The 22,181-nt window shown below is 39.6% G+C and overlaps 1 protein-coding gene across 1 annotated transcript; it reads right to left on the bottom strand.

The window, feature by feature from the left end:
- Window positions 1-727: 727 nt before the first annotated feature.
- On the bottom strand, window positions 728-21,355 carry DAPL1 (death associated protein like 1). The gene is made up of 4 exons (XM_006176784.2): window positions 21,234-21,355; window positions 12,496-12,583; window positions 8,786-8,846; window positions 728-1,012 (listed from the first exon to the last, which is right to left on the bottom strand). The coding sequence occupies exons 1-4, from the start codon at window positions 21,289-21,291 to the stop codon at window positions 896-898; spliced, it is 324 nt and encodes a 107-aa protein (XP_006176846.1). The 5' UTR covers window positions 21,292-21,355; the 3' UTR covers window positions 728-895.
- Between the last annotated feature and the right edge of the window lie 826 nt (window positions 21,356-22,181).

Below are 22,181 nucleotides of genomic sequence, written 5' to 3'. Positions count from 1 at the left end.
TGTAACTATGAGTGGCAGCTAACTTCTGTGGAAAAAAATGTGGTGGTCCCCTAGTGACAGCTGAAGATGCCCTTGGCTACTCACATGAGTATATGTAGAGTGTGTGTGTGTGTGTGTGTGTGTGTGTGTTGGAAGGTAGGGAAGCTAGAGCAGGTTTAGCTACAAAACTTTCCCTCTCAGCTCCACCTCCAGTTAAAACCAACGTGTACACCCCAACCACAATGTCCTGTAGCATTAGGACCCACTCAGTTCTAGAGCATGAACTCTGTGGGAGGCCCTGAGCAAACCTCCCACTGTAACTAGAATCCTACCTTCTGACCTTGATTGCTTTGCAAAAGAGAATGTCTATAGTAAATCCAATATTTTCATTTTTTCCTGACCAAACCTTCAAAACAAACTATATATTTATGTGGGAAACTGTAAAACACATTTCACCTCATGTGAAAACTCGAGCATCTTAAGACAAACACACCCAGAAGAACCATTCCTCATGTCTGCATAGGATGGTGGCCTTTGAAAACCTCAGTGTACTCCTTTTAACCTTTGTCTCCAGGGAGAGCTTGCTGTGGGTGGGGCAACTCAGGTCAGCATCCAGGAGAAAAGAGCTTATCCAGGGAGGTGGAGTGGAGTAGTCCCATGTTCTAGGTTCTCCACTTACCTAACAAAATTACACACATCAGCATCAATGTGAGCCTGACCAGGACCAAAATGAGGCCCCCAAATGCACTGGATTTACAACTTTGGATGCTTTATTACCTAAAGTCAAAAGAAAAGATACAAAAGCTGTTTTATTTATCAAGCAAGTTCACTAGGCCTATGGAATGTTTTGCTCCTTTTTGCTAAGCTCTCAGATATTTGAGGCAGTTGGCTAGACGGCTGTGTTTTACGTTCCAGCTTAACATTTTCGAGGCTGTTGAATAATGTAGATCCTTTTCAGTGGAGTGACCTTCTGCAGAGCAGGTCTGGGTTTTTGATGTGCCATGTGCACTATTGCTGGAAATTTATGGCTGAGCTAAAGGTGAGAAGGAAAGAAAAAAATAAGCTTATTGGATCTTTTGGGTCATAAAGTATTAAAGTAGTAGAAAGCAATACAGTTGGTCAGGGGGAATTTCACAATTTTGTTTTCTTCTTTGACAGTATCTCTTTTTTCCATGCCACTTCCACCTCTGGACCCAAGGGTGTATGTGTTAACCCGAGTTTTCCTGCAGAGCATGTTTCTAACTTTTAAAATTATAAAATAGATTATATGTGATAATATATGTGAAAAATAAATGTGCATTTATATATGTTTTGAAGTGACATTTTAAAGGCAAAAATGGTTAACTGTACCCTCATCAGTCCTCTAATGTTAGCAGTTGTTCTCCCACTACTATGCATACGTGGAACAATACATGCTAAGAAGGAACGGGGACTCTGGAGAAGGTCCGGGGTGAGGAGGGGGAACCTCTCAGATGTCAAAAGATCCAAAGTAAAGAACCTCTGAAAGAAGTTAGAAAGAGTTAGGGTTATTTTTTAGGTTGAAGCATGTGAAATTGCTATTTTTGTAGGTAAAAAATGGTCAAATAGTGGCCATTTTTAATGGTTCAGTCTCAACAGCCTGGTAAAGAGAAGGCTGAGGATGACTTGTTAGCTTCAGGTAACAAAAGTTCTCACTAGCCATCTCTGCAGAAGACATCTATGAGGAAATAAGCTTAAGTAGATTTAAAATAACACAGATTTTGACAATAAGAGGAATTTCATATGGAACCAAGAGACCTTATGGAATTTACATTAAGGGCAGCTAAAGAAAGGCTGCCCAATGCCCTGAGTCTTTCAGATGGTTTTCCCTAGGAGGAGAATTTGGACCCAGTGGTCTTTTGGGTCCATTCCAGTTCTGGGTTTTTAAGCCCATGGATTCAACATAAATGTATCTAAGGACATCTTTCTTGGCCAGCAAGGAGGGGATGCTTCAGCTCACTAGGAATTTAATTTATCACTGTTGAACTTAGATGCCCTTGCCCTGACACTCAAATCAAATAAAAGGGGAGATAAACTGTTCATGACCCCCAACATCACACTGTTTATGGTTTGTTTGGGCTCTTCTAAGCCAGGGAAAATATATGTGCCTTACATCTCTTCTCAAATGTCCCTGACCTCTAGGCACACAGCATTTTCTTTCATGTGAAACTTGACTCCAGAAAGTTCTTTCTTCTTGGTCTTAAAAAATTAAACATGCTCGAAGAACATACATTGATGTGTTAACGATTATCTCTAAGGAGTAGAAATATGAGCAATTCCTGGTCTTTTTCTTTACTTTGCTTTTGTTTTTCTAAAGGTTTTCTTTTACAGTGAGAAGGTGTAAAAGTTATATAATAATTAAACGCAAGGATGGTCTAAGCTGGTATTCTAGTAGAAAGGAAGAAACATAATTGAGGTATTGGTCATAAATGTTGCTTTAGAATCTAAAAAAAAAGAGCTAGTGATTTTTTTTGTCAGATCAATTATCATACCACATAACATGTGTTTTATAGTGTGGTCAGGGCAAAGTGTTTTGTTTTGCTTTTCTTTTAACATTAGAACCAGGAAGAATCTTAAGAGGTCACTGATTTCAGAAGTTTTCTTCCAGACCAGGTGTCTTTAGTGTCAACTAAAACACATGGATTATTTCAGGTTAGCTCTAAATCACATTCCAGAGATTACAGGTAGGAAGAACAACCTGGCAAGTTACTTAAAGTCAAATGTAAGGTAAAGGGGGTGGTGGTGAGAAAGGAAACAAACAAGTAATTCTTATGTAACAGAAATCTGGGCAATTAGCCAAGGTAGGATGGGGCAAGATGACAAGTTGAGACAGAGAGAGAGAAAGCCACAATGTTGACTGCTGTTCTTAAGAAGTCAGAGTGACGATGGGTGGAGGTGGGAAAGGAAAGGGGAGAGGAAAACTGTGAGGACATACATTGCTTAATTTGGCATTAACTCATTATTTGGTCATTTCCAAAGTTATCTCCACAATTCAGGGGCTACATTTTTCTTTTTAGTCATTTAAAAATTACAGTAAAATACATACAAAATTTACCATTTCAACCATTTTTAAGGATATAGTGGCATGAAGTACACCTACATTGTTGCACAGTCATCACTACCCTTCATCTCCAGAAACTTCTCATCATACCAAAATGAAGTTCTGTGCCCATTAAAGAATAACTCCTTGTTCCCTCCTCCCCCAGCCTCTGATAACTGCCATTCTACTTTATGTCCCCATGAATTTGACTACTCCAGGTACCTTATCATTGTGGAATCACGCAATATTTGTCCTTTTGTGTCTGGCCTATTTCATTCACCATAATATCTTTAAGGTTTATGCATGTTGTAGTATGTGTCAGAATTTCCTTCCTTTTTAAGGTTGAATAATATACCATTTTATATATAGAGTGAGAGACCGCATTTTGCATATCCATTCGTATGTTGATGGACACTTGGGTGGTGTCCGCCTTTTAACTGTTGTGAACAATGCTGCTATGACCACTGTTGCACAGAAATTGTTCAAGTCTCTACTTTCAGTAGTTTTGGGTATATATATGCAGAAGTTAAACTGTTACAACGAATGGTAATTCTATATATTTATTTTTTGAGGAACTACCATATTATTTTTCATAGTGGCTGCACCATTTTACATTCCCAGCAATAGTGCACAAGGGGTTCCAGTGGAACTAAAGGATTTAACTGAGGTTCTAAAAGGTCTGCTCAACTGCTTTTCAAGAGGGGAATGCCACAGATCAGAAAGAATGGGAGACTGTCCCCTGGGAGTTGTTGGCCATCTGTGAACTGGTCCGGGAAAGTTTAGGGGGAAAAAAGAAAATCAGCAGGATTGAGAAAAAAGTGGAAATAATTCTAGCAAGGATAATAGCCTTAGAGAAACTGTCCATGATTATTACATTACAAGTGTACAGACTTTGGAGTGTCAAGGCTTCAAAGCAACTCATGAAAATACAACAAGAGAGCCAAGTTCTCTTTTTCATATACCCCACACCTTCAGTCAGGAGCATCCTAATGTAGAAGGACTTGGGGGCTGTGAGCAGAGAGTCTATAAAGGGTCTACCTTCAGAATCGATGAAACTATGAATAAAATAGTCAACCCTTAAATACCCTAATTTTTTTTTTTTGTAGATTTTGTATCATTGGAGACAGGAGTATTTTATTTTTAAGTCTGAACTAGAAATAAATAGGAACAGCTTTCCAGAGTCCAGCTTGCAACCAGGTGTGCTTTAGTCTGGCATTTTAACTTTGGGGACACTTTGCAGTTTTCATTATTCGTCTGTAAAATGACAGGGTTTGTAGAATGAAAGGTGTTTGTCTGACTCATTAGGAAAAGAATCTAGGGTAACCCCACAAAAAAAGAATTAGAGGCCAGCATATGTGTAAGGATTTTGCCTTGCTGTGGTTCCATCCCGAAAGGGGCAAAATATTGAACCTGAAAAGCAGATCAATAGAAACTTCCACATTGAGAATTTACCATCACCTTAGGTAGCTGTGACTTCAGAACCAACATTTTTAGTTTCAGAGAAAAAGTCAAAGAAGTATGATAAAAGTCTTTATGATTAGAGCTATGAAAGAAATTCTAGATGCAAGAAAATCAGCGGCAGGTTTTGTTTTAGTGCCTGAAGTTAGGTGGTGTTAGCAGACGGATAGCTCTTCCATTCATCTTCCAACTTGAATGCTGGCACTTAGATTTCCACACCCCTTTAAGCAAAGTGCTTAAAAACAAAACATTCAGCTTGAGTCAATGAAATTCACGGCTACTCCTACGGTGATGTTAATTTACAGAACAAGAGAAACCTTTTTAGATTTGCAGATGCTTTTGCTGGTTTCCTCTCCCCCCAGGATCCAATTTCATTCACATCTCACTAACTTTGGCCATGGGGACACAGCTGGCAGCTTGAAAAGTGGCCCCAACCTAACTAGGCTTGAACACTCCACCCCACTCCACACCATAACCCAACCCCGTTACTAATGTTTGAACTGTATGCTTTTATGTTCAGTAGACACTTACCAACTATTGCCAAATTTAACATCTGTAACTATCCACAGTGTTACGGAAATGACAGGCCAGTCAAGAAACAAGCACCACTCGGAGGGTTGGAGTACTCAGATGTATTACGCCAGCGGGCTCAGAGGGGCTTCTGCTCCGAAGCTCTGAGCACCTCCAAGATGTGCACATGAGGTTTTATAGGGTAAAGTACAAGCTTGGGGTATTCGGCCAATAGGCATGGAACAGCTTTAGCAGCATTATCATCACAAAGGTGGAGGCAGGGAGTCAGCAAACCAACATTCCAAAGCCAGATATGTATCTTTGAAAACCCAGCTGGCTAGCAAAAAACATGAACAGCAAACCAACACTAATTAACCTAGATTTACAAGTTAGTCTAGCAGAACTCAGATCAGTATTCCAATACTTAGATTTGTGAGTTATCTTGTTAGCCCAGCCCAGCCTCTCCTTCACATTCCTAGACTTGTGAGTTATCTTGTTAGACCAGCCCGGTTTTTCCTTCACAAGAGAATTAATATATTTGGCAGCATCATTCTTTCTCACTGCCTGCTATAAAAAAAAAAAAAAAAAAAAAAAAAACAAGTAAATGAGCAATCAGAAATCTCAGAGGAGCTACGTGACTTCTAAAAGGTCAAACAACCTCTAAGGAGTAGGTGGAACTCAGTCTAAGACCAGGTTTCCCAGATTTTTAGCTGAGAGAGCTTTGGGTTACATAACTCCTCTCTGCAGGAATAAACACATGCGGCCCATCACTGGGCAACAAGAATTCTCATTATTTGGGGCTGGAAGAGGAGGGTAGGGTAGGAGAAAGGGAGTCAGGAGCGAGGTCTGTGTGGGGAGGAGTGAGAGAGAGTGGGAGGGAAAATTTTAGGCTGCTTGCCACTTAGAGTTGTACAATCCCAACCTTTGGGGAATTGTTTTTCAATCTCCCAAATCTTAAACCCCAGGTTTTTTTTAAAGTAGGGAAACCAGACATAAATAGCAAATAGATAGAAATTTCTTGCCATGGTTCAGTGGTTGATGAGGCCTTCTGACTAGGGCTGTCCTCTCTCTGTTTCTAAGTTCTTAAATTGGCATGAGAATTAACATGTGTTCTAGGAACTAGACATAATTCTAGCTGAGGGCATGAATGAATATTAATAAATGCAGAGGCTATGACCCTCATTTCTGCTACTGTATTTCTTTTAGCCAATCGTATATTGTTAGATCTTCATGACAATATATATTGTTGGGAGAATCATTTGTAATGCAGGTGAATGTTTATCAGCACATATGTATATCTCTATTTATATACATTAAAATTTTTTTGTATGAGGCTATATAGTTATCCTTTTTTTTTTTCATTAAAAAATTAAGGTATAATCTATCTAGAGTAAAACATATGCCCTCTTTAGTGTTCAGTTCTATGGGTTTTCACACATGTGTGGTTTGTGGCCCCCCACCAGAATCAAGATAGAGAACTGTTCTTTCACCCCTCAAATTTCCCTCCTGTCACTTTGTGGTCACCTCCTCCTCCCAACCTGTGGCAACCACTGATCACAGCGGATCTATTTTTTAAAAGGCATTGGTCTTTCCACCCCAGGTTGACCTTTATTATGAAATCCTATTACACTTCAGGTAGAATTATAGATTCAGGGAGGATTTTTCTTAGCTGTAAGGAAACATGTGGATCCCACCAACTTCCATACTCAAGATAGTCACTTATGGTAACCTTGGGAATTGATTTTATTGCTGGCCACTTATCCTTTGCCTGGATTCCAAGAGATGCCCCTAGGATATCTCCCTGGGAATAGATGATAATGCTTACTGAAGGCTAATGTGGTCCGGTTCTGTGCTGAGTCCTTTGCACATGTTATATAACTTCACTTAATTTTCACAACATCTCTGTGAAGTGGATACTATAGTCACATTCCCATTTCCAGATGATGAAACAGAAGTACAGAAAAGTGAAGAGACCTGCCCAAGGACACACAGCTAGCAAATGACAGAGCCAGCATAGGACCCAAGCCCCCAACCTCTGATGCCGAAACCTGTTTGAGCCAGTTGTCTCTGCGGTCTTACCAAACAGCCGTACACCAGTGGGCATTGAGCTAAGTGTTAAAGGGCTTTAAAACAGATATAATTGCTGTTAAAAATATTTGTAACAGCACATCAGCTCCATGTTTTCTAAATACAACTTATTATTGTTATTGTTATTTGATTCTTCTTTTTATCTTTGAAACCCAGAAGTGATATTTTTAACTGAAAGGGAAAGAACCCTTTTTGTCATAGACATATGCACATATGTCTATAAGATCAACACCGACTCTGGCACCATACCTAATGTACATAGTCAACCTTTACTGACCACTCTCTTTAAACATTTTAGTTCAGGTTAACACGTATTCTACAGGAATGTGTCTACCCCATTTAGTTCTACTTACAACCTTGCCCCCGAGGAAGGGGCATTTAGTGGAGGACCAAGAGAATGCGAGAAGCAGGAGGGAGCAGCCGGTGTTGCCCTGGCAGGTCATCATCCATCCCTGCCCTCCGTCTAAACCCAGAAGGCAAAGAGTCACATGCTGTCACCTCAAATCTACCTGATGAGAGAACAGAGCCCCCACAAGAGAAGGCTCTGTAGCTAATGTCTGTGGTCAACATCTCGCCTGGTTCTACCTGCCTTCTGGACTTCAGACATACCTTCTCATTTGGCTGCCGTAAAACCAACGCTACTAATCAGATCAGAGAGCTCAGACAGGTCACTCTGTGTTGGGCACTGTTCCAAGAGCGCCCTGTTTGAGAACCTTATTTGTTCCACACAACAATCATCTGAAGTACATACTCTTCCTTATCTTTATTTTACAAATGATGAATCTGAGGCACAAGCTAACTAACTTGCTCCAGGTCTTAGAGAAAGTGAGTGGAGACGCCAGTGCCAAATAGGGGACCCAGAAGTCTAGCTGCAACACTTCTACTCTAATCTTTTTCAGACCTCTGATTTTGGCAATAACAGCAAGTCTTCCTTCTACCAAGGATGCCCAGTAACTGTCCCTTCAGTAAATGTGGGGGCAGCAGAAAGAGTGGTTCTTCAATGCCTGAATTCAACGTATCTGCCATCTAGAAGCAGAATAAGGACTCTCACTCAGCTCACTCAATGACATTGAAAAACAAACTACTGAATCCAAAACTAAACAATTGTGTATGCAGGAAGAACTTTCTGAGTTTCTTGAGCTACTTCAAAAGAATTCAAGATATAGAAATAAAAATAGCAACGGTCAACTACCTTTATAAATAGACTACTAGATAAAGCCAGCCAGTGCCCAGCCTTCCTCCAGCCCTAAACTGGGCAAACCTCCACCACCCATCCTGGCCTCAAATCAAACATTTCTTTGTGGGAATGCAGTGGTGGGGAGTGAGGTCAAAAAGTGCTGAATTCCCAACACACAGGCTGTCTTTCTTATAACAACATGCCAACATTCCCAAGAACTATTTGGGATGGCAAAGCAAAGTTCTGCCAATTTGGCATCATGATTCTTGCTTTATTTTCTGCCTTACTTTTTGGAAATGATTTGTTAGACATCAGGAATTTGGGAGAATCAGCTTTTCTCATTAAAACCACTTCATGTTCCTTGAACTGAGAGTAGATTCTTTCGCAAGGAGATCAAACCTCTGAGTTAGAAAAAACCTCAGTGGTCATCAGCTCAGTCACCCATGCAGTCGAATCCACTGAGCAAATACTGGCTGGGAGCATCAGTCACGTGACGCGCCTCACCCACAGCTCACCTTTTCCAGCGTGTCACTCAGGGCATCCATCGTCTGTATTTTGGCGACATTTGCAATGGCACTGTGAAGATGAAAAGAGACTTCATATAGAAACAGAAACTTTCCCACGAAAGAGACTAAATGATTTGTACAGAGTGTTTTCTAATTGGCCTTTAAGCTTTCACTCTGCTTGGCTACTCCTAGAAAACAAAAACAAACAAATAAAAATCTTGTTCTGTGTGCCCATGTGCTAGGCCAAACATAATTAATATTTTAAAACTTTTCATCGAAGTACAGTATCCATGTAGAAAAGTACACATATTACCAACATTAAGGTTGGTGAATATTCACAAACTTGTAACACTAGTTAAACTAGTTGCCCCCAAGGATAATTACTAACCTGTTACAGCTCCATACATTAGTTCTGACTTTATTTATACTTCATAAAATGCACTATCCAGTGTATACTTTCTTGTGCCTGGTTTCTTGTCTCAGGCCAAGTTATTTTGTAGGAGAGTTTCCATCAGGGCTGAGTCTACAGAGCAGTTTCTTGAAGGGAACTCTGCACTTGGCAGATTTTTTTTCTGGACGGTTTGTGTTGGTGAGCAGAAGTTATCAGGAAATGGACATAGATTGATGATGCTTAGAAATTTACTTTCTATGGTATATTTTTCAAAAGCTATTCTCCTAGAAGATATAAGGAGAGTTGTGTGTCCATGAAATCGAGGCAGTGATATCCACATAGACACAAAGCCAACGTAAAGAGCAGAGGTGGATTTATCAGGGCCTCTCACTGCACAGTCTCCTTCCAAGGCCCTGAGAGGGGCCATAGCCATTTCATATTTGTGATTTTTTTTTATTATTTTTCCTTAAAATAGCCCCATAATTCTATAAGCTTCAGGTCCCACATTTCTGTATCTGTCCCAGGTAAATAGGGCAGGAGTGAACTATTTCTTGCTATTTAAGGTCTGTAACAGTCCAACTCCCATCTTCAATAACTTTTAATTAGAAAACAATTGAATTTTTAAAGAGGATTCCAACTGCCAGTTTATGACTTTCCAGGCAACTCCTCTCCCCGCACTGTTCACCTGATATTAGAGTTAATAGTAAGTCCCAGTGGTAGAGGTGCAGGGAAATGAATGACTTGTCCCCTGGGGACCAAAGAGGAGGTCATTTCCAGCTATGAGTCTTTAGTTCCTGAGCCCTTGGTCCAGGGTTGTTAACTGGTGTCACAATAAACAGGCCTTATGCCGAGTCAGACTTTAGCAGTGAGATAGGTTTTGAAATTAACCAGCTGGCAATTCAGCGAAAGCCTGGTGTCACTTAGGGGTGCTTTCTCTACTCTAGGAACTGTCCTAGCCGCTGGGTCAGGAGAGATACATGTCACCCCTACCCTTGAGGACTTAAGAGCTTTGCTTTCAACATGTGATGATTATTTTCTGATTCAGAAGAAACAAAAACTTCACACCAAAGGGGCAAATTTTTAAAAATTGAGGTGTGATTGACATATTACATTAGTTTCAGGTGTACAGCGTGATGATTTGATATTTGTATATATTGCAAAACGATCACAATAAGTCCAGTTAACATCCCTCACCGTACACAGTTACAAAACTTTTTTCTTGTAATGAGAAGTTCCAAAATTTATTCTCTTAGCAACTTAAAAATACACAACACAGTATTATTAACTACCATCACCATGCTGTACATTACATCCCCAGGACTTACTTATTTTGTAACTGGAAGTCTGTATCTCTTGATCCTTTTCATCCATTTTATACCCCAGCCCCAAACCCCTCAGCCCAGCTTTGGCAGCCACCAATCGGCTCTGAGTCTATGAGCTCGAGTTGTTGTTGTTGTCAGTTGTCCTGTTTTTTCTTTTTTAGATTCTACATGTAAGAGGGGTCATATAGTATCTGTCTTCCTCTGTCTGACTTATTTCACTTAGCATAATGCCCTCAGGTTCCATGCATGTTGTCACAAATGGCAGCATTTCCTTCTTTTTATGGCTGAACAATACTCCTCTGTGTGTGTGTGTGTATCACATTGTTTTATTCATTCATCTGTCGATGAACAATTGGGTTGCTTCTGTTATCTCGGCTACTACAATGATACTGCAGTGAAAGTGGAGATGCATATATCTTTTCAAGTTAGTATTTTCATTTTCTTTAGTTAAATACTCAGGAGTGGAACTGCTGAACCATATGGTAGTTCCATTTTTAATTTTTTGAAGAAACTCCATACTGTTTTCCACAGTGGCTGCACCAATTTATATTTGAAACCAACAGTGCACAAGGGTTCTCTTTTCTCTACATACTTGCCAACATTTGTTATTTCTTAACTTTTTGATAATAGCCATTCTGAGAGGTGTACAGTGATATTTCATATAGTTTTGATTTGCATCTCCCTGATGATTAATAATGTTGAGCATCTTTTCATGTACCTGTTGGCCATCTGTATGTCCTACGTCTTCTTTGGAAAAATGTCTATTTAGATTTTCTGCCTCTTTTTAAATTGGCTTCTTTGCTTTTTTGCTACTGAATTGTATGAACTCTTTACATATAATGGTTAGAGTATTTCATTTCATATATTTTATTTTACTTTTTTTTTTCGGGGAATGTAGTTAGGTTTATTTATTTATTTTGATGGACGCACTGGGGATTGAACCCAGGATCTCATGCATGCTAGGTAGGCACTCTACCACGAGCTATACCCTCCCCCAACACATTTCATTTTAAAGTAGAAAAATCCTCAAAAAATTTCCGTCCCAGAAATCAGGATGAAAACTTTAAAAGTAATCTAAAAAGTAATTTTGTATGAAAAAAACAAAACAAAATACCAGAGAAATTCCACAGCCTGTTCTGTCCACATTTTCTTTCTGAGACTGTTACCATTTTAACTCACGGACATGCCTGCGCATCCTCCAATTCACTCCTTTTGATCATTCATCAACTCATCTATGGAAACCATCCTGAAATTAATAGTCTCTGAAGTGCCCCTCATTACATCACTTGGAGGAGGCTCTTTCCCATGTTTATTTCTTTTTGAATGCACTGTTTCCCTTCCCAAGGCATAGAGTGGCATGGCCATTTGTGCGAGGGATCCAGCTCACAGCTCTCTGCTTAGCTCGGAGAGCAGCGCAATATATCAAGGTCATGGTGAAGGAGCAGGTTGAAAACAACCTCAGTATCTAGATGCCTTCCGGCTGTGCCAAATATAGTGGCCATTATTTTCTAAGTAATTAAGTGATGAATGTAAAAGAAACAAACAAAAAAGCATTTATTTTTAATTCAGGAGATTTGCTTCAGCAGAAAGTATGTTTTAAAAACAGGGCCAGTGTAGGGACAGTACTTTAAAGGCTAATGTGCAAGTTATAAGATACAGGGATGTGAGTCAGGTTCAGGGACATTCAGGACCGTGCTTTTTAAGTAGGAGGCAGCTGGGCTGGCTGCAGAGAGGAGGAGGATGGGCAGAGAGAGCCCTCCAGACTATAGTTACCTTTCCCCTAAGGGTGCCTCTCACCTGCTGGCCACCACCCCCCTCCCCACCTCCCCTCCTCCATCATCATCCATCTTGTCCCCTCATCACTGCACCCTAACCATGCTGCTTCTGACCCTGGTTAGCAAATGCCTAGGGAGCCTTGGTTTGTCCTAGATACAGCAAAGCCTCTGATTCCTGGAAGTAGAGGCACTTGAAACTCCTCGAGAGGAAGAAGGCAAGCAATCCCTTACCTGGTTTTCTCTAATCCTGTTTTTTTGGTGTGTCTCTCCAAGATGCCAATTTCTTGTTTTTTGGAAATTCGCTTTCCTCCAGCTTTTACTGTAAACAAATAAGCATCAACAGGGAGTCATGGTTAGAGCAGCAAGAAGTTTGCTTTGTTATTCAAGGTATGAAGTTAGATTGGAAGAATTTCAGAACTTATTTTTTTTGAAGAGCTAAACTTTTATCTATCTAAAACAACACAGTAAAAAGTTACCCTGCACTAGCATAATAGAAGAAAAAATATTTCAGGCAAACAAGGTGGGATGGAGAGAAGGACTGTGGTTTGCTTGTTTGTGTTCAGAGATGGGGAACTGAGGTTAAAAAAGCAAGGGAGTTTACACCTTTGATTTGGGGAGGAGATAACAACATATACCCTTAGGCATTTCACTGAAAAACATTTTTTCTTATTATCAAACCAATTACATTCTTCATGATAGCAACTGACAATTACAATATGACCCTCCTGTTTTCCCACAAGATTAAAGTTTGTGCAAGGCTTGCATTTTTTTATTTTCCCAACCAGAGCTTTCAAAAACTAGATTGGAGAATGAGCCAAAAGTCAGGGCATGCAGTGATAACAGGCATTTAATTCAGAAGAGATGCTCTGATCCCACCAGATACCCACCTTCCATCCCAGACCCCAAACCTCCAATGTTGGAGGAGCTCAGATGTCCTAATAAGTAATTAAATTGCATTAATAATCCTGCCATTCAAGAGATCAATTAGTGTTAATTAGGCTACAGATGACCTAACAGCAATTCAAGTGTTTAACAATGTCAGATGAAATCAACTTTTGAAAAGGAACAACCCATTTCAGAATGCAAGTCAAAGCAAATACTCTTTTCTGTTCCCAGGAAATTTGCACATCTGAAATCTGACAAACTCAAATGAGAAAAAGCTAAATGAACACTGGTTTGTCTGAACCTGTTAATTCTTTTTCTGGAAATATCAGATTGGCAATTTTCTAAAACTAGTTCCAATAAAGTGAAAAATAGGAAAACTTACTCTATTTCTCAATGCCCTCGTGAATTGTCTTCATCATTTTTTTAAAATTATGATTTAATTAATTTTTGATTATGTAATAGTACATGCATAAAACACACAGTTCAAAAGGCGTGAAAAGGTCCGCAGTCTCTCTTCTACCATTGTTTTTAAGCCTCCAGTTCATCTCCCTAGATACCACTAATGTTATGTTTCCTCTATATTTATCCACAGATACTCTATACATATATCCATGTATTATTACTATTATTATTTTAAATGGCAGCATAAGATGCACATTGTTCTACACCTTGTTTATATTTTTCATTCAGCCATGTATTTTGGAGTAATTTCTCAATGTATACAGAGAGAATACCTTTCTTTTTAACATCTACTTTAAAATCTCATTCTATGAACATTGTGTTTACTTAACCAATTCCCAAATGTTGGACATTTTAGACATTTCTATTCCATTACTATCACAAACAATGCTGCAATGAATATCTTTTTACATACATGATTTTGTATAAGCAGAAATATATCCATGGGATAAATTCCTAGTAGTGATCTTGTTTATTCTTAAGAGTACGTGCATTTGGAATTTTGTTAAATCTTGCCAACCTGAACTTCAGAGGTGGCACCGGTTTACAATCTTACCAGCTATAGTGACAGTGATTGTTTCCTTATCGCAGCAATGTGAGCTAAAGAAGGTTTTGGTTTTGTCAGACAATAAGTAAAAAAAAAAAAAAAAAAAAAGGTAATTTCCATTTCTTACATTTTATTAAAAGTCGAGCCTGTTTCTGTGTTTCAGAAGCCAGTTGTATTTTCTTTTTATAAACTGTTCAAATTTTTGGCCCATTTTTCCTGTTGGACTTCTGTTCTCTCTTGTCTGTTTATACACTATTGCAACCCTACTGTAATGATTGTAGCATTACAATATATTTTAATTTCAATAGTCCTAGCTACATTTTCTGTGCAGAATTTTACTAACTGTTCTTACATATTTATTGTTCCACATGAACTTTAGAATTAGTTTGTCAATTCCCTCCAAAAAATCCTGTTGGTAGTTTTTTAAAGGTCTTGCTCTAGATTATAGATTTTTTTTTAAAAGGGAAAATTCATGTCTGTATATTCCTGGTGGCTCTCTATTCAAGAACATGGTCTGCTTTTCCATTGTTTACATCTTCTTTTGGATTCCTCAGTAACTTGTTCATGTAACTCTTACACATTTATTATTAGGTTTATTCCCTAAGCACTTTATCTTTGTTGTTGCTGTTGAACTAGGATCTGTTCTTCCATTATAGCTCTAATAGACAAATGGTTGTTCTTATATAAATGTTATTAATTTTTATAACCAGATCTTAATTGAATTCTCTTATTGTTTATAATATTTTTGTTGATTCTCTTAGGTTTTCCAGGTTAAAAAAAAAGATACAATCTGCAAATAACTGTAATGTTACTTCCTCAGTGGTGATAGTGGACATCTTTGTCATCCTCATTTTTAAGGGATTGCTTTTAGTGTTTTTCCATAAAGTATGATGTATACTTAATTGGATGTATACACACATATTTATTTTCCATATATTCGTATATATTTCTTTCATCATGTTAAGGAAATATCCTTCCATTACTATTTCATTGGGTTTAAAAAATTACAAATACATGCTGAATTTTATCAAATCAATTTTAGCATTTGTATATATGATCATATGATTTTTCTCTTTAATGTGGTTAATTATATTAATAGATGTAAAAGGCTTAAAGATGTATTAATGGATATTTTACTATCAAACCATTCTTGTATTCATAGGATAAACTCTACTTGGTCATTTTGAATCACCAAGTTGTTTTTTTTTTTTAATTGATTATAAAGGCATCTCACTAGAATTTTGTAAGATTAGATGCAGTCCAGGAAAAAAATGCTATTTTTCATACATAGGCTGCTTTAAACTCTCACATACACACACACACACGGAAAAAAGGCATACAAAATAATCAGCAACAGAAGTGAAATGGTGTGGAAATATCTTCTGAACAGCCATGGAATACAGAAGTGAAACAAACCAAGGGATGGCTTTTTCTGGAAGGCTGCTTGAGGAGGGGGTGCCTCTGTTATAGGTGGGGGTGGTATTCAGAGCACTGTTAATCTTCTACCAAGAGGAATCAAGTCACAGTATCTCTGGACCGAGCTGGGGCCTCCAGGACCCTCCAGCAGCGTCTTTTATCCTCCCCATGACAGAGCTTTTAGAACACGGAGTGCTGTGAGTGTTGTCTTGTTAGCGCTCCTTCCGTTGTCTCTGGTGCTATTGTTTTTACACATTTTTTTCCATGAAGTATTATCGCCTACTGTGGAAGCAAGCTTGTTAGAGTTAAAACAAGCAATAGTTAAAAATGAGAAGGACTTTGGGATGTTGAGTTCTGTGCTACTCATTTGAAAGGTCATGGACCATCTAGAGAATGTCCAGAGGAGGATGACCAGAGTGGAGAGGGAACCTTGTCACACTAGGAACTGGAGAATCTGGAAAGATCACTTCTGAGGAAGCAAAGACTCAAGGGAACATGTGGGGCCACCTTCAAGAACCTGAGGGGCCATCATATGGAGGAGGAATGGTTTCCTGGTGAGGAAATGTTATGCAGAGTCAGAGAACTCTACCCCTCCTAAGCTCTGTGACCTTGGGCAAGATACTTAAACTCTTCTGAGGCTCAGTTTCTGCATCCTTCAAAAGGGAATAATGCTAAAAATTTCTTCTGTATAGCACAGGGAACTATATTCAATATCTTGCAATAATCTTTAATGAAAAAGAAATGAAAACAAAGATGTGCATGTATATGCATGACTGGGACATTGTGCTGTACACCAGAAACTGACACATTATAATTGATTGTACTTCAATTAAAAATGTTAAAAAATTTTTTTAATTAAAAAAAAAGAAAATCTAAATGGATCTCAGGATAAGAAAGAACTTTGCAACACTCTGTCCAATCTAAATAAGTAAAGAGATATATCATGTTAAAAAGGGGAATAATACTGATTGTTTATGTTGTTCTTGAGAACAGAGGTGATATAATCACCTGGTACATGGTAGGCACTTAATAATTAGTAGTTATGATTATTTATATTCTGTTTTTCCAGAGGAGAGAATGAAAACCAAAGAATGAGAGTTCCAGAAAGGCAGAGTGTGGCTACATATAACTGTGTTACTCAAAGTGAAGTAGGTTGCCCAGTACAATAATATGTCCTTGGCCCCTTTGGTATTAAAGAAAAGAAGTCTATCTGCCATGAATATTTCAGAGGGGTTTTGGGGAATTTGGTAGAAGTTGACCTAGATGATTTTTATTATAAAGTCTTTGCTGTGATTCTGACTCTTTCCATCTACCTACTAAAGAAAATCCATCACTTCCCTCCTTTTCGAAAGAATATAGGGCACTTAGAGAAACAAATGCCAGGAGAAATTTTAACAGAATGCAAACATGGGAGTTCTTCATTCTTAAGAATAATAAAACAGAGACATCTGACGGGGAATTAAAAATCCTCCCATAAGATTCATACTTCCATCCAGGAGACCTTGAATCCACCCAGGGCTGTGGGCTCTGGGTGATTTAGGAAGCATGAGGAAACCATACCTCAGATTTTCAGAGCATAGTTCTTGTACCAAACTTGTTCTGGGAGTTAATCTCACTTGGTCAGCCATGTACAGTAGAAAGAATCAGAAGAGACTCTCCCCATACTACAGATGGATACACTGAGACAGAGATTAAGGCTCTCACTACACCAGGGTGATTGAACCAGATGGAACCAGTTTGTGGGAGGGTCATCTTCAAAGCTCTCTGGGTATACTGGTCACACTTATCTCCCTGGATCTAGACAACCCATTGTAAACAAACATTTGCAACCCAACACAATCGGATTCTTGCCCATTTTGCTTACACCAGACAGTCTGACTCATGGGATCTTTTCGGTTTCACAGTAACTAAATTAGTTCATTTAAATTTGTAATCATTTACATAATTCCATGTTTGAGACTATACTGCCTTTGACACTCTGTAGTAGGATCAACTGGAATTGGGCAAAGTACAAAATGAGCTGATTTATCTTTTTAACAGGACTTTGAATACAGATGCACATGGTAAGATTTTAGGTCCTTTCAATAAGCAAAATGAAATAGAAATTTTAAAAAATGTAAGAGAGAGGTGCTCTTTTAGATAATTTCATTAAAAAAACCTTAGTTGATGTGGTGAAAATGAAACTTTGCTTTCCTATGGCTGAGTAAGTGTTTCTAACTTTTCAAAAGTAGACCCTTGAGTTTAGAACACTGGATAGTAATTTTCCAGTTAAGATTTTCCAGGCATTTTGCACAGTGCTTGCTAGAGAGGAGTCAAGATAAAGAAAGACAAAGCCTGTAAGAACAACGGAGCGTCTTTCCTTCACTCATCAGTGGAAGATGTATGTGAAAAAGCTGAACTCCACAAAGTTTTGTGCAAACTCTGCCTGTGACTTCCAACTTCCATTTAAAGATTTTAATTAAAAGGTTAGCATGTTTGCAAAACACTTCCTTTGCATTTGCAGTTGATTTTGGGGGTACAAATTCTAAGCAGCCAGTCAAGACCCAAAAGACCCTCATCAGGAAAAACTAAGTTTTGTTTTGTTTTTAATAGAGGTACGGGAACTCCCAGGACCCAAGCCTCCGGCATGCTAAGCATGCTCTCTACTACCTGCCACCCCCGACCTCCCCCCGGAAACATTTGTGAAGCAAGGAGAGAGGGCTTGGCAGGGGCACACTTCATTGTCAAATCTCTGCCCTACTGCTCACCAGCTATGTGGCATTGGGTAGGTCCATCAACCTTGCTGACTTTGAGTTTGCTCCTCTGTGAAACAAGGACGATGGTACATCATCAGTCTGCAGGGCTGTTGCCAGTGTCTAGAAGGCTCTGTGCAGTGCCAGGCACACAGGGATGGGTGAAGAGCAGCCATTTTTGCAGTCATCAAATTTCTGCCCCTGTGATGTGTGGGGTAGTGGGTCTCGCAAACTCTCTTTTGGACCTCACTGATCGACTCCCATAAGGTGACATGAGCGGACTGGAGTTGAGAGAATTAAGCCTTTGGTGTTTGCTTTTTAACAAATGATACTGGTCCTTCTGCAGCTATGGTTCCCGCCTTCATCACCATTTTCAGCATTAGTTCCACACTTAGGGATACACTACCCCAGCTTCCCTCTCTTTAATGAGCCAGAAAACTGATTCTCTCTGGGGGTTCACTGGTGACCCCTCCAATGGCTCTGATTCATTTGCCTTGAACTAAATTAAAAAGTGCAATGAATATGGGAAATAGTCACAAACCACTGCTCTTTCTGGTTCATAGTGTATGTGCTTAGCTTCCTTGGATTCCCTTCTAGTCACACGTTTTTGGTCGTTGATATAATGGAGCTCTTATAAAACTGAGAGCAAAGCAAATCAAAACTGCAGAAAACCCAAAGCTAAGCTTCCTAGAGCCCAGGCCTCCTCATGTTTAATGTAGTCCTGTTTCGCAGCATAAATTTATAACCACAGCTCACAGAGGTGCAATATATTATATAATATACATGAAAGATAAACCACTAAGCACTCCACCCATAGGTGGGAAAGAGTTACAGCCGGCTGACTTTTGAGTGGTTTCATTTTTAACTATGATGGGGCAGGCACATGGATCTACCGCAATTTCCTTCTGTTCTGACAACTGCGGGTAGTGCCTCCTGCAACCCTCAAACATCCAGAGGTCTTGCAGTTGGGGAGAATAACTTCTTCTGACAGCTATGTGTTTTACGAGGCCTGCATTTTACAGGGATTAACATTCATGTGCTGGGTACCTTACATAGGCTATCTCCTTTCACAGTCATAACAACCTTACAATGTCGATGTTATTTATTGCCCCCTGTTTCATAAATGAGAAAACTGAGGCTGGGAGACATGGGAGGGAAGCAAGGTTTAAATCTAGGTCTGTCTGATTCCAAAGGCCATGTCAGAACTTTCCCATCACATCATGTCTGCGTCCCATGTTCAGGGATCTGTCTATCGCCTGTAAAAATCAGGTGAAATTTAATGGAATTCTGGCCCTGAATTCTTTTTGTTCCATAAATAAAATTTGGTACTGTAGCAATCTGGTTTAGACTTAAAATATGTATCAAGGCAAGTTGAAGGATGAGGCTTCTTTGTTCCCTTATTCTCTGTGGGGAGGAAAAAGTCTGCCTTCATCTCCATTCTAATTATCCCAAACCTCTTATCTGTAGTGTCACAGTTCATAATAATTAATTGTCATGCCAGAGGCATTGTGACATGCCTGATGGAGTCCTGGTGTGCTGTGTACACAGAGTAATTAGCAATCATTAGTGGTGGGGACAGAAAGTTCCTGGTGGTTTCATTCAAACTTTCATTTGGTTAAGTTTATCTCTGTGTATAAATGTCATTTAGCAAATCAGGTGTTAGTGGAACTATTTAATGAGGGATTGGGGTGGAAGTGGCGGGAAGAGAACAGTGTTTTGTTTTGTCTTTATGTATAAACTTCTCTTCTAATAATTTGCATCGATGGTTCTGGATCATTAGTTAGCATCATTAACTTTATATATAGAGAACATTAAATATTACTAAATCCAGTTACAAATATAAAATGTCAGGAGCCTGCCACAGGAGATCAGGGCACCGTGCTGAGAACTGGAAACTCAGAATTAGTAGTAAAATTTCTGACTCTTTTCAGCTGGGCTGCCCACCAGAAAGCTACTAAAACTTGTGTCAGTTTCTGATGCTTTGTGAAGCTTACACCTGCCCATCACCCTCTGCAGCAAAGATGACTGAAATAACCTCAGCTTAGAGGAGCCAGAGAATTATACCAATAAATAAATTTTGATAATGGAGAAAGGCAAGAACAAAGCAGTCAAGCTTTTGAGATCTTTCTTAAAGAAAGAAGAAAGGCAGTTGAAAGAACATAAAACCGGCTAAAAATAGGCCTGCATGCCTCAGCCAATCTATATGAACATATGGTTAAGTACAATAAAACTAATTTCCATATTCCAGAAAGTTGATATAAATAGCATACGTTAAAAAAGAAAGAAAGAACTGTGGATGCTTTGCAAAGTACCTTGATAGCTACATTTTCTAGTCAGCCCCTCCCATGCTTGAATCCTTACTGGAAAGTGCTCCTCAGCCCTCAGCTTGGGGACAGGCAAAAGACATCACTGATAACACTGACCAACCCCAGTGCCTGAGGAGGGAGGGAGAAACTGGGTTGCTCTCCTCCGTGTGGAGCTGGTTTGCCTGGGTACGAAGTCAGACGATGTACAGGCATTTTGGAGAGACTGAGTCTGAAAGCTGGAACCTCTAGGGAGGAATGTTTCCATGGCAATAAATCACCTTCCAGGTGAGGATGTGTCCCTGCTAACCTACAGCCAGGGAGGGAGGGTCCAAGCTCCTCACCTACTCTTCCCCACAAGCACGGAATCCCCGTACTCCCAGGTATAATTATGTTTTAATTCAACCGGAGCCTGACAAATTTCCGGGTGGTTTTTATACACAAGCGTAAAAGTATCAGAGATAAAGGAAGGAAAGCAGGTTGCATGAAGTTAAAGTAACAATGAGAGGAGAGAGCCTCTGCTCTGCTGGGCGCCTCTGTCGAAGGAGTCAATGGAAGGAGGGGCGGCGGCAGCAGCAGCAGCGCGGCCTTGCTGTGCGCAAGACGGAGGGCAGGTGGGCAGCCTACCTGCGGGAGGATGCCCCCCTTTCAGTGCGGAGAGCGGGGCTTGCGCTTCATTTGCCATAGCGCGGGCCAGTGCGAGTGCGCGCCGGTGCTCGGGAGGCTGAGTGCCAGCTGCCGCTGCCCCATCGCACGGGCTTTATGGCTTCACACGGCCTGGGGGCGGGGCCCCTTCAGGGCTTTGCTGAGCAGCAACAGGGCTTGTCATCGAGCTTTTCTGGGAACCTACATCTCCTTGGCAAGTTTTCTCTTAAAAGAAAACTTCTTATTCCCTTCATCTGGTAAGTCAAGGTAGACGGCTAAGGGAACTCTTTCACAGGAGGAAGGGGAAAGGATTAAGCTCAGTGGGATTCTTTTTCTCTCCAACCATTTACCCGTCAAGTATGTATGGTGCACCTTCAATGTGACAGGCTCTTTGTCATTTACAGGCATGACAATGAAGGCAAGATAGGATCTTTGCTTCAAGACATCAGTAATCTTTCTGAAGAGACAATTATGAAACAAAGTGTTATGCCTTTATTTCAGTCTTTGCAACTGTAAATATTTATACTAAGAAAATAATTGGGGATGTGTACAGAGATTTCTGCAAAGGACGGCAGCTGTATATTTCTCTCTCTCTTTTTTTTAAGTATGAATTGAAATAAAAATAAACATCCCCAAATAGAGAGGGATAGTTAAAGATAATTCTGAGAATACTATGAAAACATTACAAATTGTGTTTTGAAATAACACTTAATGATGTGGAAAATACTCATGATAAGATAGTGAAAAAGTAAGCTGTAAACCAACAGATGCCTATTTTGTTAAACAGAAAAGGTGCAAATTTATGCTTAGGTATTACTGTGTCTCCATTGCTGATCAAAGGTCAGCATATGGCAGGTTCTCAGAATGTCTCTTTGTTCTTCAATACAATTAGAAAGTTCTGCATTGTTTAGAAAATGAAGACCAGCCCCC

The sequence above is a fragment of the Camelus ferus genome, chromosome 5 (genome assembly GCF_009834535.1).
Source record: "Camelus ferus isolate YT-003-E chromosome 5, BCGSAC_Cfer_1.0, whole genome shotgun sequence".
NCBI classification, from domain to species: Eukaryota; Metazoa; Chordata; class Mammalia; order Artiodactyla; family Camelidae; genus Camelus; species Camelus ferus.
The sequence above is the reverse complement of the archived record's forward strand: the minus strand, read 5'-3'. Positions and strand labels throughout refer to the sequence as shown.

Coding starts and splice junctions, on each gene's coding strand:
- DAPL1 (XM_006176784.2), bottom strand. CDS start 21,291: ATGGCAAATGAAGCGCAAGCCCCGCTCTCCGCACTGAAAGGGGGGCAT. Junction 12,584..21,233: donor AGGGGGGCATCCTCCCGCAG/GTAGGCTGCCCA, acceptor ATTTGTTTACAG/TAAAAGCTGGAGGAAAGCGA. Junction 8,847..12,495: donor ACAGGATTAGAGAAAACCAG/GTAAGGGATTGC, acceptor TCATCTTCACAG/TGCCATTGCAAATGTCGCCA.